This window comes from Equus caballus, chromosome 29, assembly GCF_041296265.1.
Source record: "Equus caballus isolate H_3958 breed thoroughbred chromosome 29, TB-T2T, whole genome shotgun sequence".
In the NCBI taxonomy this organism is placed as follows: domain Eukaryota; kingdom Metazoa; phylum Chordata; class Mammalia; order Perissodactyla; family Equidae; genus Equus; species Equus caballus.
The window spans coordinates 16,669,274-16,682,522 of NC_091712.1; the positions used below are offsets into that span (position 1 = coordinate 16,669,274).

The 13,249-nt window shown below is 39.4% G+C and overlaps 1 protein-coding gene across 18 annotated transcripts in view; it reads right to left on the reverse strand.

The window, feature by feature from the left end:
- The window catches only part of CCDC7 (coiled-coil domain containing 7), a 460,046-nt gene that overhangs the window by 189,568 nt on the left and 257,229 nt on the right, over positions 1 to 13,249 (reverse strand). For all 18 annotated transcript variants that reach the window (XM_070255438.1, XM_023632305.2, XM_070255443.1 and 15 more), the window contains one exon: positions 12,588 to 12,698. In XM_070255438.1, the coding sequence (XP_070111539.1) occupies positions 12,588 to 12,698 (111 nt within the window). The remainder of the gene's footprint in view (positions 1 to 12,587; positions 12,699 to 13,249) is intronic.

A 13,249-nucleotide genomic window follows, 5' to 3' on the forward strand; every position in this document is an offset into this window, starting at 1 on the left:
AGTAGCTGGTCATAAAAAAGTCATGCAGACCCCTCTTGCTGAGTTCCACTAAATGATTATTGCTAGCTTTAAACATGTTCTTAGCACAATAGGTAAACCTATGACACATTGGGATGTTTTTTAAATTCTTTTTTTATTGTGGTAACATTATATAAATTTCAGGTGTACATCGTCATATATTTCAATCTTTGTGTAGATTGCATCATGTTCACCACCCAAAGACTAATTACCATCCATCACCACACACATGTGCTTAATCAGCCCTTTCGCTCTCCTCCCTCCCCCCTTCCCCTCCTGTAAGCACCAATCTAATCTCTGTATCTATACTTGTGTTTATCGTTTTTATCTTCTACTTATGAGAAAGATCACACAGTATTTGACTTTCTCCCTCTGACTTATTTCACTTTGCATAATACCCTCAAGGTCCATCCATGTTGTTACAAATGGCTGGATTTCATCATTTCTAATGGCTGAGTAGTATTGCATTGTGTATATATACCACATCTTTAACAATTCATCCCTTGATGGGCACCTAGGTTGCTTCCAAGTCTTGGCTATTGTGGATAATGCTGCAATGAACAAAAGGGTGCATATATCTTTTCATGTTCTTTGGAAAGATATCCAGCAGTAGAGTAGCTGGATCATATGGTAGATCTATTCTTAATTTTTTGAGGAATCTCCATACTTCTTTCCATAGTGGCTGCACTAGTTTGCACTCCCACCAGTAGTGTATGAGAGATGCCTTTTCTCCACATCCTCTCCAATACTTATTTCTTTTATTCTTAATTATAACCATTCTGATGGGAATGAGGTGATATCTCATTGGAGTTTTGATTTGCCTTTCCCTGATAGTTAATGATGTTGAACATCTTTTCATGTGCCTGTTGGCCATCTGTATATCTTCTTTGGAGAAATTTCTGTTCAGATCTTTTGCCCATTTTGTAATTGGGTTGTTAGGTTTTTGTTGTTGAGAGGTATGTGTTCTTTGTAAATTTTGGGTATTGACTCCTTATGTGCTAAGTGGTTTGAAAACATCTTCTTCCAATTGATAGGTTGACTTTTCATCTTGTTGATGGTTTCCTTTGCTGTGCAGAAGCTTTTTAGTTTGATGTAGTCCCACTTATTTATTTTTTCTATTGTTTCCCCTGCCCGGTCAGACATGGTACTTGAAAATATGCTGCTCAGACTGATGTTGAAGAATGTATTGCCTATGTTTTCTTCAAGAAGTTTCGTGGTTTCAGGTCTTGCATTTAAGTCTTTAATCCATTTTGAGGTAATTTTTGTATATGTGTAAGATAATGGTCTACTTTCATTTTTCTGCATGTGGCTGTCCAGTTTTCCCAACACCATTTATTGAAGAGACTTTCCTTTCTCCATTGCTTGTTCTTGGCTCCCTTGTCAAAAATTAGTTGTCTATATATGTGTGGGGTTATTTCTGGGCTTTGCATTGGGTGCCATTGATCTGTGTGTCTGTTTTTGTGCCAGTATCATGCTGCTTTGGTTACTATGGTTTTGTGGTGTATTTTGAAATCAGGGAGTGTGATACCTCCAGCTTTGTTCTTTTTTTTCAGGATTCCTTTGGCTATTTGGGGTCTTTTCTTGTTCCAGATAAATTTTAAGATTCTTTGTTCCATTTCTGTGAAAAATGTTGGAAGTTTGATAGGGATTACATTGAACCTATAGATTGCTTTAGGAAGTATGGACACTTTAACTATGTTAATTCTTCCAATCCAAGAGCATGGAATATCTTTCCATTTCTCCGAGTCCTCTTCAATTTAGTTCAATAATGTTTTACAGTTTTCAGTGTACAGGCCTTTCACCTCTTTGGTTAAATTTATTCCTAGGTATTTTATTCCTTTATTCCTTTTGTTGCAATTGTAAATGGGATTGTATTCTTAATTTCTCTTTCTGCTAGTTCATTGTTCATGTATAGAAATGCAACCGATTTTTGTATGTTGATTTGAATCCTGAAACTTGACTGTATTCAGTTATTATTTCTAAAAGACTTCTGGTGGAATCTTTAGGGTTTTCAAGATCTAAAATCATGTCACCTGCAAATAGTGACAGTTTTACTACTTCTTTTCCAGTTTGGATCTCTTTTATTTCTTTTTCTTGCCTGATTGCTCTGGCTAGGACTTCCAATACTATGTTAAATAAGAGTGGTGAAAGTGGACATGCTTCTCCAGTTCCTGTTCTTAGGGGGATAGCTTTCAGGTTTTCTCCATTGAGAATGATATTTGCTGTGGGTTTCTCATATACTGCTTTTATCATGTTGAGGTATTTTCCTGCTATACCCATTTTATTTAGAGTTTTTATCATAAATGGATGCTGTATCTTGTCAAATGCTTTCTCTGCATCTATTGAGATGATCGTGTGATTTTTATTCTTCATTTCGTTAATGTGCTGTATCACGTTGATAGATTTGCAGATGTTGAACCATCCCTGCATTCCTGGAATGAAACCCACTTGATCATGATGTATGATCTTTTTAATGTATTGTTGTATTTGATTTGCTAGTATTTTGTTGAGGATTTCTGCATCTATGTTCATCAGTGATATTGGCCTGTAATTTTCTTTTTTTGTGTTGTCCTTGTCTGGTTTTGGTATCAGGGTAACGTTGGCCTCATAGAATGAGTTAGGAAGCTTCCCCTCCTCTTCAATTTTTTGGAAGAGTTTGAGAAGGATAGGTATTAAATCTTCTTTGAATGTTTGGTAGAATTCACCAGGGAAGCCTTCTGGTCCTGGACTTTTATTTCTGGTGATGTTTTTGATTACTGTTTTGATCTCCTTCCGGGTGACTGGTCCATTCAAATTCTCTATTTCTTCTTGATTCCATTTTGGAAGGTTATATGATTCTAAGACATTATCCACTTCTTCTAGACTATCCAGTTTGTTGGTGTATAGTTTTTCATAGTATTCTCTTATAATCTTTTCTATTTCTGAGGTGTCCACTGTAATTTCTCCTCTTTCATTTCTGATTTTATTTGTTTGAGCCTTCTCTCTGTTTTCTTTGTGAGTCCAGCTAAAGGTTTGTCAATTGTGTTTATCTTTTCAAAGAACCAGCTTTTGGTTTCATTGCTTTTTTCTATTGTTTTTTATAGTCACTATCACATTTATTTCTGCTTTGATTTTTATTATTTCCTTCCTTCTACTGACTTGGGGGTTTGCTTGTTCTTCTTTTTCCAGTTCCTTTAGGTGCACCATTAGATTGTTTATTTGAGATTTTTCTTGTTTGTTGACATAGGCCTGTTTTGCTATAAACTTCCCTCTTAGAACCACTTTTGCTGTATCACATAGATTTTGGCATGTCATATTTTCATTTTCATTTGTCTCCCGGTATTTTTTGATTTCTCCTTTGATTTCTTCATTGACCCAATCGTTATTCAGTAGAATTTTGTTTCATCTCCACATATTTGTGGCTTTTCTGATTTTCTTCCTGTAGTTGATTTCTAGTTTCATAGCATTGTGGTCAGAAAAGATGCTTGGTATTATTTCAATCTTCTTAAATTTATTGAAACTTGTTTTGTGGCTTAATATGTGATCTATCTTGGAGAATGTTCCATGTGCATTTGAAAAGAATGTGTATTCTGTGGTTTTTGGATTGAATGTTCTATATATATCCACTATGTCCATCTGGTCTAATGTGTCATCTAAGGCCAATGTTTCCTTACTGATTTTCTGTTTGAGTGATCTATCTATTGGTGTAATTGGAGGGTTAAACTTTCCTACTATTATTGCGTTACTGTCTATTTCTTCTTTCATGCTTGTTAATAATTTCTTTATATATTTAGGTGCTCCTATGCTGGGTAAAGCCACTTACAAGTGTTATATCTTCTTGTTGGATTGTTTCCTTTATCATTATGTAGTGCCCTTCCTTGTCTCTTGTTACAGTTTTTGTTTTAAAGTCTATTTTGTCTGATATAAATATTGCTACCCCAGCTGTCTTTTCATTGCCATTTGCATGGAGTATCTTTTTCCCTCCTTTGACTTTCAGTTTGTGAGTGTCTTGAGGTCTGAAATGTGTCTCTCATATGCAGCATATATATGGGTCTTGTTTTTCCATCCAATTGGCCACCCTATGATTGGGGCATTTAGTCCATTGACATTAGAAGTAGGTATTGATAAATATGTACTTCTTGCCATTTTGTTACTTTTTTTCTGGGTGTTTTAGTAGTTCTTCTCTGTTCCTTTCTTCTTCCCTTGCTCTCTTCCCTTCCGCTTTTATGGCTTTCTTTAGTATTATATTTGGTTTCCTTTTTCTTAATTATTTGTGTATTTATTATAGGTTTCTGGTTTGTGATTACCATGAGGTTCATATATAATAATCTATGTATATGGCAATCTATATTGAGTTGATGGTGTCTTTAGTTTGATCTCTTCCTAGGAGCTCTACTCTTTTGCTCCCCTCCTCCCACATTTTATGTTTTTGCTATCACATCTAACCCCTTATTTTGTGTGTGTGTATCCATTACCTTCTTATCACTGAAATAGGTAATTTTAGTACTTTTGTCTGTTGACCTTCATATTATCTTCATAGGTGGTTGATCTCATACTTTCACTGTATTTTTGCCTTTACCAGTGATTTTATTGCCTTTTTTTTTTTTAATTTCCTGTTCTTATTTGTGGTCTTTTCTTTCCCACTTAAATAAGTCCCTTTAGCATTTCCTGTAAAACTGGTTTCTTGGTGATAAACTCCTTTAATTCTTCCTTGTATGGGAAACTCTTGTTCTCTCCTTCATTCTAATTGATAACCTTGCTGGGTAGTGTATTCTTGGCTATAGGTTTTTTCCTTTCAGCACTTTAAATATATTGTGCCACTCACATCTAGGCTGTAAGGTTTCTACTGAGGATACAGCTGATATCCTTATGGGGATTCCTTGTATGTCACTTGCTGTCCTTCTCTTGTGGCTTTTAAGATTCTCTCTTTATCTTTAATTTTGGATGTGTTAATTATAATGTGTCTTGGTGTGGGCCTCTTTATCTTGTTTTGTGCTCTCTGTGCTTCCTGTACTTGGATGTCTGTTTCCTTCGTTAGGTTAGGAAAGTTTTAAACTATTATTTCTTCACACAGATTCTCTGCCCCTTTGTCTTTCTCTTCTCCTTCTGGGATACCTGTAATACAAATGGTAGTGTGCTTGATGTTGTCCTAGAGTTTCCTTCAACTGTTCTCATTTTTTAAAAATTCTTTTTCCTTTTATCTGTTCTGCTTGGTTGATTTCCTCTAGTCTTTTGTCCACCTCACTGATCCATTCTTCTATATCATCTACTCTGCTATTGAGCCCCTCTGGTGAGTTTTTCATTTCCAGTATTGTATTCTTCATTTCTGATTGGCTCTTTTTTATAGTTTCCAGTTCTTTGTTGATATTCTCACTGAGTTCGTCTATTCTTCTCCGAAGCTCAGTGAGCATCCTTATGATTTCTTGTTTAAACTCTTTGTCAGGTAGATTATTTCTGTTTCATTTAGTTCTTTTTCTGGAGTTTTGTCCTTTCCTTTGCTTGGAATGTTTTCCTTTGCCTCTTCATTTTGCCTCTTTCTCTGTGCTTATCTATGTATTAGGTGGGTCAGCTATGTCACCTGATCTTGCAGAAGTGGCCTTATGTAAGAGATGCCTTTTGAGGCCAGCAGTGTGCTTCCATCTCATCACCAGTTCCAAATGTTCCAGGAATGACCCTTGGCTGGACTACGTTTGTCTTTATGTTGTGGCAAGGTTTCTCTTGCTGCAGGTGCCCAGGGAGTCTAGGCTGTCTCCCTGGCTGGCTGCTTGTAATTCTCAGCTGTGTGTAGCTGCTCTGGACCCTTCAGTCGCTTTACTGGGTTTGGGTAGCCCCTTCATAGTTTGCCTCAAGGTCTGATAGTACAGTCCTGTTTCATTTTTTATGTTAATTGAGTAGGACCAAGTGTGGCTGATTGCTAGGCTCAGGGGCTTATAATTGCTGTAGGCTTCTGGCCTACAAGCCTGTTGCAGCTGAGTGGGGCTGGCCCCAGGCACTGGAGCACCCAATTGTTTCAGGCTTTTGGAAGGTGGGGCCAATCCCCCATGTGGCTCTTTGTGAAGTACAGGTCTTCTGTTGCTGATAAGCCCTATGGCCCAAAGGTCCACACACACTGTCAACACATTCCTGGCCCTTGCCTACATCCTGGACACCTGGAGCATACCCAGTCACCCCACTTCAGAGGTCGTCACACCCTCTATCAATGCCCCACCCATTCCACTGCTCCTCACACACTCTCTGCCCCTCAGAGGTGGCCCAACTCACCTACCTGCTGAGGATCCAGACACCCAGTCTATGGAGGTTGGAAAGTTGCCCAAGGGCTTATTTTGGGTGGGGCCAGTCCTTAGGGCAGGTTGCTTGCCCTGGATGAGCTGGATTAAGTTGGTGCTCTAGTATCTGGGGGCAGACCCTCAGCTAACAGGTCAGGGGAAGAACTCCAATGGCATCTGCCAGCATCTGAGTCAGCACACCTGTACTAGGTCACAAATAATGGCTGCCATCAATGTCTCAGTCCCTGAAGAGGTCTCACCTCTCACCAAGATGCACCCAGAGCCTATCAGGTGAGTCTCTCTTCAACAAATTATTGTGCACTTTTCTTTCTGGTGATTTTAGGTTGCTTTCCAAAAATGGGTGAATTTGTGTGTGGGCCCTTTAAGGGCCGGCTTTTTTCCACTTATTTCCAATAGCTTTTCTAGGGATATTCCCTGTTATAGTTAATAGACAGCAAAGTCAGATATTATGACACTCATCTCATTTGTGCTGAGTCTGAAGGATGCTTATAGGGGTAATGCTCCCCTGTTCAGGTCCCCCATTCCTCCAGGGAAGGCCGCATAACTTAGGTTGCTCCTCACCAGCTGTGAAGTGCCACAGCTTGTGAAGCCAGCTTTTTTTCTCTCCAGAAGGAATTTCTGCCTCAGTCACCTCAGTCATGACTGTTCCTTGTTGCAGGGGTTCTTTTTATCCAGATTTCAGTTCTCTCTCAGGGGTAATTGTTCCAAGATTAGTTGTAACTTGATTGTGTTCATGGGAGGAGGTGACTTCACAGTCCACCTATGCTGCCATCTTGACACCTCACACATTGGGTTCTGAAACTCATATTTAATGAAAAAAATGCAGAGTCCTCAGGATCACTTTGCCCAACATCTGAGGAGACCTTAAAAAATTAGGTAGCTCCTCCACCACGAAGGAAGTAATATTGTTAAACTGAGTGAGGGATAGTGGTACCTTGTTGGTGCATCATGACAGACCCTCTCATTTTGAGTGTCCTGACAGTGATGACTTTGCCCAAGGAGGATGGTGAAGAGGGCCAGGAAGAAAGAAGGATATGATCACCTGAGATTTTCTTCTTCAGCTGGCTAGTATTTGGTTTATAAGTTGTGTGGCCCACTTGTGATGAGTTTCCCACCACTGAAAAACTTGTTTGGTGAACTCTTAATATAAACCATGGACTCTGAGTGATTATGATATGTCAATGTAGGCTCACCAATTATAACAAATGTACCACTCTGGTGAGTAATGTTGATAATGAGGGAAGCTTTGCATGTGTGGGGTCAGAGCGTATATGGGAAACCTCTGTGTCTTCCTCTCAATTTTTCTGTGACCCTAAAACTTCCCTAAAAAAATTGCCTTTAAAAAAAAAAAACTTGGGGGCCGGCCCCATGGCTGAGTAGTTAAGTTCACGTGCTCCACTTCAGTGGCCCAGGGCTTCGCTGGTTCGAATCCTGGGCACGGACATGGCACTACTCATCAGGCCACGCTGAGGCAGCATCCCACATGCCACAACTAGGACCCACAACTAAAAATACACAACTATGTACCAGAGGGCTTTGGGGAGAAAAAGGAAAAATAAAATCTTTAAAAAAAAAAAAAAACTTGTTTGGACCACATCTAACACCATCTGCAAAGCACAAGATGTACCATCCTGATGGTCCCCTGGTTCAACAATGAGGAATGAGAACAGTGGATAATGAGATTGTTAACCAGACTCAGATTTCTAGGTTCCTTCGTGCCACATTTGCTAGTACCTACTTCAATTAAAACTCCTCACAAGGTCCAGATCAATTATTGGTCTATCATACAATCCAGATCTTAACTGACAAATTTCTGGCCACGAAAAAGTGGCTATTGTGAGATAGCAAAATTTGACGAGCAGAAAGAATGACCTAAAAATGGTAAATGGGCATCCACTCCTAGGGGATCTGGTTAAGGGCTTTTCCAAACAGATTTCTTGGTCCAGTTACTTACCAACGGGTCTCAAGATGTAGATTTATGGGCTGTCCACCAATGATCTCTTGGCCAAGTGGCAGTTCATAGGACACCCAAAAGACAGCCCTACTATAGTCAGATGGTGACAACATCTGTGACAAACACAAGTGCTTTTCTCTCTCCACCTCCCAGTGAATCTTGAGATGAATCAGAGAATCTGCCTGGTTTTACCCAGACTTCTTGGCTTCAGAAATAAACAATTTTAGGAGTTTGGCCAGGAAGGGACCTGAGGATCTATGCTAAGGTCAGAGTTTAATAGAGACATGGGAGAGATTTGAGTTTGGGGGCCATTTGAAAACTGGTGGTATTTGCATATACTTGTAGCCTTAGACAAGAGAGTGGGATACAAATAAAATCACAAAATCTTTTTAGTAGGTTAATTTTTCTACTATGTGCTAAGCAATTCTGAAACAAATTTAGATGCATTATAGGATTGAGCAAATGCATAAATGTGTTGATGTTATTCAAAATCAAGATCCACACTATTAAAGAAAGGATATAACACATATGAAATGGAGGAAGGCAAGAACAAGCCCTGAACAGATGGATAGGGATGAAAGGTGTCTGTGAGAACTCATGATTTCTAAATATGTCTGTTTATGTGTATTTGCATGTATATGTGCACATGTATGTGTATGTATGTGTGTGAATACATATATATGTGTTTGGTGTATAAGTATATATGTATATATGAAGAGTCCAGCTCCAGGCCAAAATCTGATCATAGACAATTACAAAGGCTTTTCATGGGAGAAAGCTTCCTTCTCCACACCAGACTGGGTTGACAGCCAGTGCATTGCAGTCTCTGGAAGGAGTTGTTGCCAAGGATTGACGTTCCTCCAGCTTGTCCATGTTCTTACACATAACTGCATTCCTACCCTAGGCAACTACATTTAGAGGGCTACTTAGGAGAGTAAATGGCCTTCAAGTATCTCTTCCAAGACTATCTTATTAGGGGACATTAAAGACATATCTATCCATTCTAATTCAGTATTTGGCATTTTTCCCTCTTAGACTTCCAACCTCCTTTTCCAGGTCCCTAGTTCCATAAAAGAGAAGTGAAAGGATTCCCTGATATAATTATCCTTACTTGGGGCCATTCCATGGAAACAAATGAACATTAGTGAGCCAGTGTTCTTTCCTGTTTAAGCTTTTGTTTATATAATCACCGTTAGTGAATAAAGGCTTACTTGTTATATTGAATTTGGCTCATTGTATTATGTAACCACATAGACACCTGGGAACAAACTCTGTGACCAATTGGCACAGCAAGCAGGGTAGTCAATTAAGCAAAATGTCAGTCTGGAAAAAGCAAAAATCCTGAAGATTCCATGGAGGCACTTTTGGGAGACAATAGAGAAACCCACGGGGCCTTTTGGGGGCTGGCAGTGGATCATTTGCAGGAGTTTGAATGTACCATAGGGCACTTTACTAGCCATGCCAATGGGTCTTAGGGGGTGCCCCATGGACTATGCAGTTTGGTCTTGGAAAGTATTAGCAGATGGCTTATGTAAGCTTTTTAGTTCTGAGGGGTACCAATGGCCCTTCCCTTTGCTCTGTCTACATGGCCAAAATGCCTAGTGGTCAAATTAGAAATTCAATAGATTGTCTCTGAGAAATCTAGGGAAGCAATTTCTGGGCTATTGCTTATGGTCCTCCAGTAGTGAGATTAAAAGTTATCAGAGAGCCATGAGTGCAGTTGTACTCAATGACTTGTTCACTCCAAGCAGGTTCCCGGCACCAATGGACACCCATGATGCAGTTAGCTATAGAGACTGGTTCTTTAATAAAGAAAAATGTAGAGCCCTTCAGGATTGCTTTTCTCAGCTGTCTGAAAAGACCTTAGAGACTTGGGTAGCTCACCTCCACAATAAGGAGATAGTCTTGTTAAATGAAGTGAGGGAGAGTGGCGTCTCGTGGGGTACATAACTATGGAATCCCTCCTTCAGAGTGCCCTGAAAGGGGCCACTTTGCCCAAGGAAGTGGAGGAAAGATGAATGAGAGGCAAACACCCAAGACCCTCTCCTTCCTCAACCAAGAATTATTCAGGCCCTGAAAGGTTTAGCTCACTTCTGATGAGTCCCCTATGGCTAAAATACATGTTTGGACCACTCTTACAGAGGCTATAGCAGCCCTGCAAACCACACTGGTAGTTCCTTGGTTCTACAATGAGAGAGTGAAAAGAATCAGTGATAAGATTGTTAACCAGACTCAGATCTCTAGGTTCATTCATGCCACTACTCTTGATTACTGAACTCAATAAAACTTCCCTGTAAGGTCACAAAAATTGGTCCATGACACAATTTGGATCATAACTAACAAATTCCTTGGCATGGAAAAAAACAACTACTGCCAAAATAACAAAGATAGAGCATCAGAGAGAGTGACATAAAAATGGTAATCAGTCACATATTCTCAGAAAACCCAGGCAATGGTCTTCCTGAAGCGATCTCTGAGTCTTGTTACTAAACAATGTTTTCTCCAGTAAGAAGATTGATAGGCTCTGTACCAAGGAGCTCATGACTAGGTAGTGTGCCATTGAGAGTGCCGTAGGAAGCCCCCTAGAGTCCACAGAGTGAAGTCCCTATAATAAAGTGTTATTCCCTTTACATGTCTCAGTAAATCTTGAGATGAATGGAAAACCCTGCCAATTTTTAAACAGAACTCTCAGCTTTTAAACATATAAGACTATGGATCAGGTCAAGGGTTCCATGTCCCCAGTAGGGAAAGAAGGCCCTATACCAACATCAGAGTCCAATGAAAACATGAGGAAGAATTGCATTTTGGGGCCTTTTGGATACTGGTACAAAGGCGTCTATGATCCACACAATCTATGACACCAGAATGGGGGGAAACCAGATAATCCTCTCTGGTTTGGGGTATGAGGCCACTATCAAGAGGATTACCCAGACGACTACTGCTGGGACCATCAGGCCAACACAAACTTCCATTGTTATGGTGCTCACTACTGAATGCATTATTGATATAAACGTACTGTCTATGTGAACCTTCACTTGAGGGGAATTGCTATAGTTAAGGTGATTTCAATGGGACCTTTGGAAAACGGTATACCTACCCATCTATCAGCACCTAGTGCCTTTGTCTCCCCAAAACAACTGCCTGAGGGAGAAAAAAAAAACCTGACCTCAATGCTGTGTTTAAGAAAGTTCCCCAACTGGTATGTGCACAAGATTTTGGGTTTCCAGAGTCTCAATTAATTATAGGCAGTTCAGTTCAATGCTACAGTGCAGGCCTTGACACCAGCAGTACCTGACACTGTGACTGTCACAGAGGTTATTTCCCAAGATGGAGGAACTTTGTATGCAGCAACTGACATCACAAATGCCCTTTACAGCATCGCTGTCCACCAAGATGATTAGGCTCAGTTTATCCTTACATAGAATGGGTTGTAATGCATTATTACTATTCTTCCACAAGACTCTTTAAATTCCCTGACTACCTGACATAAAGATCATCAAGGTCATGACCTGGAAAAAGTCCCATTGCCAGAGGGGCCACTAGCCTTCCACTCTATTGACGACCATCATCCAAGTGGGCCCAGAGAAGGGTAACAGCAAACAAGGACTGAACATCCTGTTAACCCACATTAATATAGACAAGGCACAAGAACCTGAAACCCAAGTGAAATTCCAGAGCATCTATGGAAGGGGCACAATATCTCACTGGAGAGTAGACAATTGCTAAGCCTTTTGGCCCTCTCTGGACCAAGACATAGAAGGAGCCTCAGCAATTTGGTGGTACTATTTGTCTACTGGTGATCCACACTCCTCATGTAGGTATCTCACCCAAATATCAGGTTACCAGAAAGATCTCTGCATTTCAGTGGGACCTGACAAATGGATGCCCTAGAGGTCCTTTGACAGACCTCTTAGTCATCCTTGCCCTTGGTGCCTACAATCCACATTTTCCATTTGAGTTACAGGTCACAGCATCTCTCTGTTCACCAAATGTAGGCAATGACTGAAAGACACCGCAACTGACCAGAGGCAACTGCTGGACTTATGGACCCATAATTTCCTGGAGTGAGCTGATAAGCACACACCCTTTGAAGGTCAGTTGATGGCCTGTTTTTGAGTCAGACTGAGTACATGACCCATGACCATAAAATAATCTGAGTACCATAAATCCCAACCAAAATGTACCAATACTTTTATTTCTGTTCTCTAATTATCTTAGGGTATTAATACTTTAGGTCAAAGTGTAAAATTTCTATAAAACATATGCCTAAATACATATTCATAAACCAAACAAAAAGACCATCTGATGAGTTTTAAGATATTTTAGTTATCTATAATTATTATACTTACTAGTGAGTTCTTCTCTTCTGAGAGTTCTTTGTTTCTGTACTTGCAGTTGTGTTTTTGGCACCAAATTTTGATTCTCCTGCATAAGCTTTTCATCTGGTACTTTACCATCAGCTACATAAAGAGATACATTTAGTCCACTAAATGGAAAAACAGATTTATTGTGAAATCGCTGGATTTCAAGTTTATAATAATTGTGCAGCAGCATTTTCTCTCATTTTTATAAAGTTTTAAGTAAATTGCCACAATGCTAGACTAACACAAAAAGTGTGAGATCAATTTTAATGGACGTGTGTTACAGTGGTCTCATTATTTCATAAATATTCCTAGGCATAAAAAATGTTTTATATTAGTCTCTAGTTTTCTTGGGTTGTTTACACTTTAAGTAAATAAATATTCATAGATCAAACAATGAAAATGTATATGTACAAGTTTTTCATTACGGTATTATTTGTAATTGCAAAATATTTAAAACTACCTAAATATACAAGCATGGAGAATTGGTTGAATAAGGTATATACTATAAACTATGGTAGAGTATAAACAGCTATACCTACTACTGCAAAAAGAGTGCAAAACATCTCTGTAACATAAATTGGATTTCTAGGAGTTAATGCTAAGTGAAAAAAACCTGAAATAGAGAATATCTAGCATCCTACTTTTTG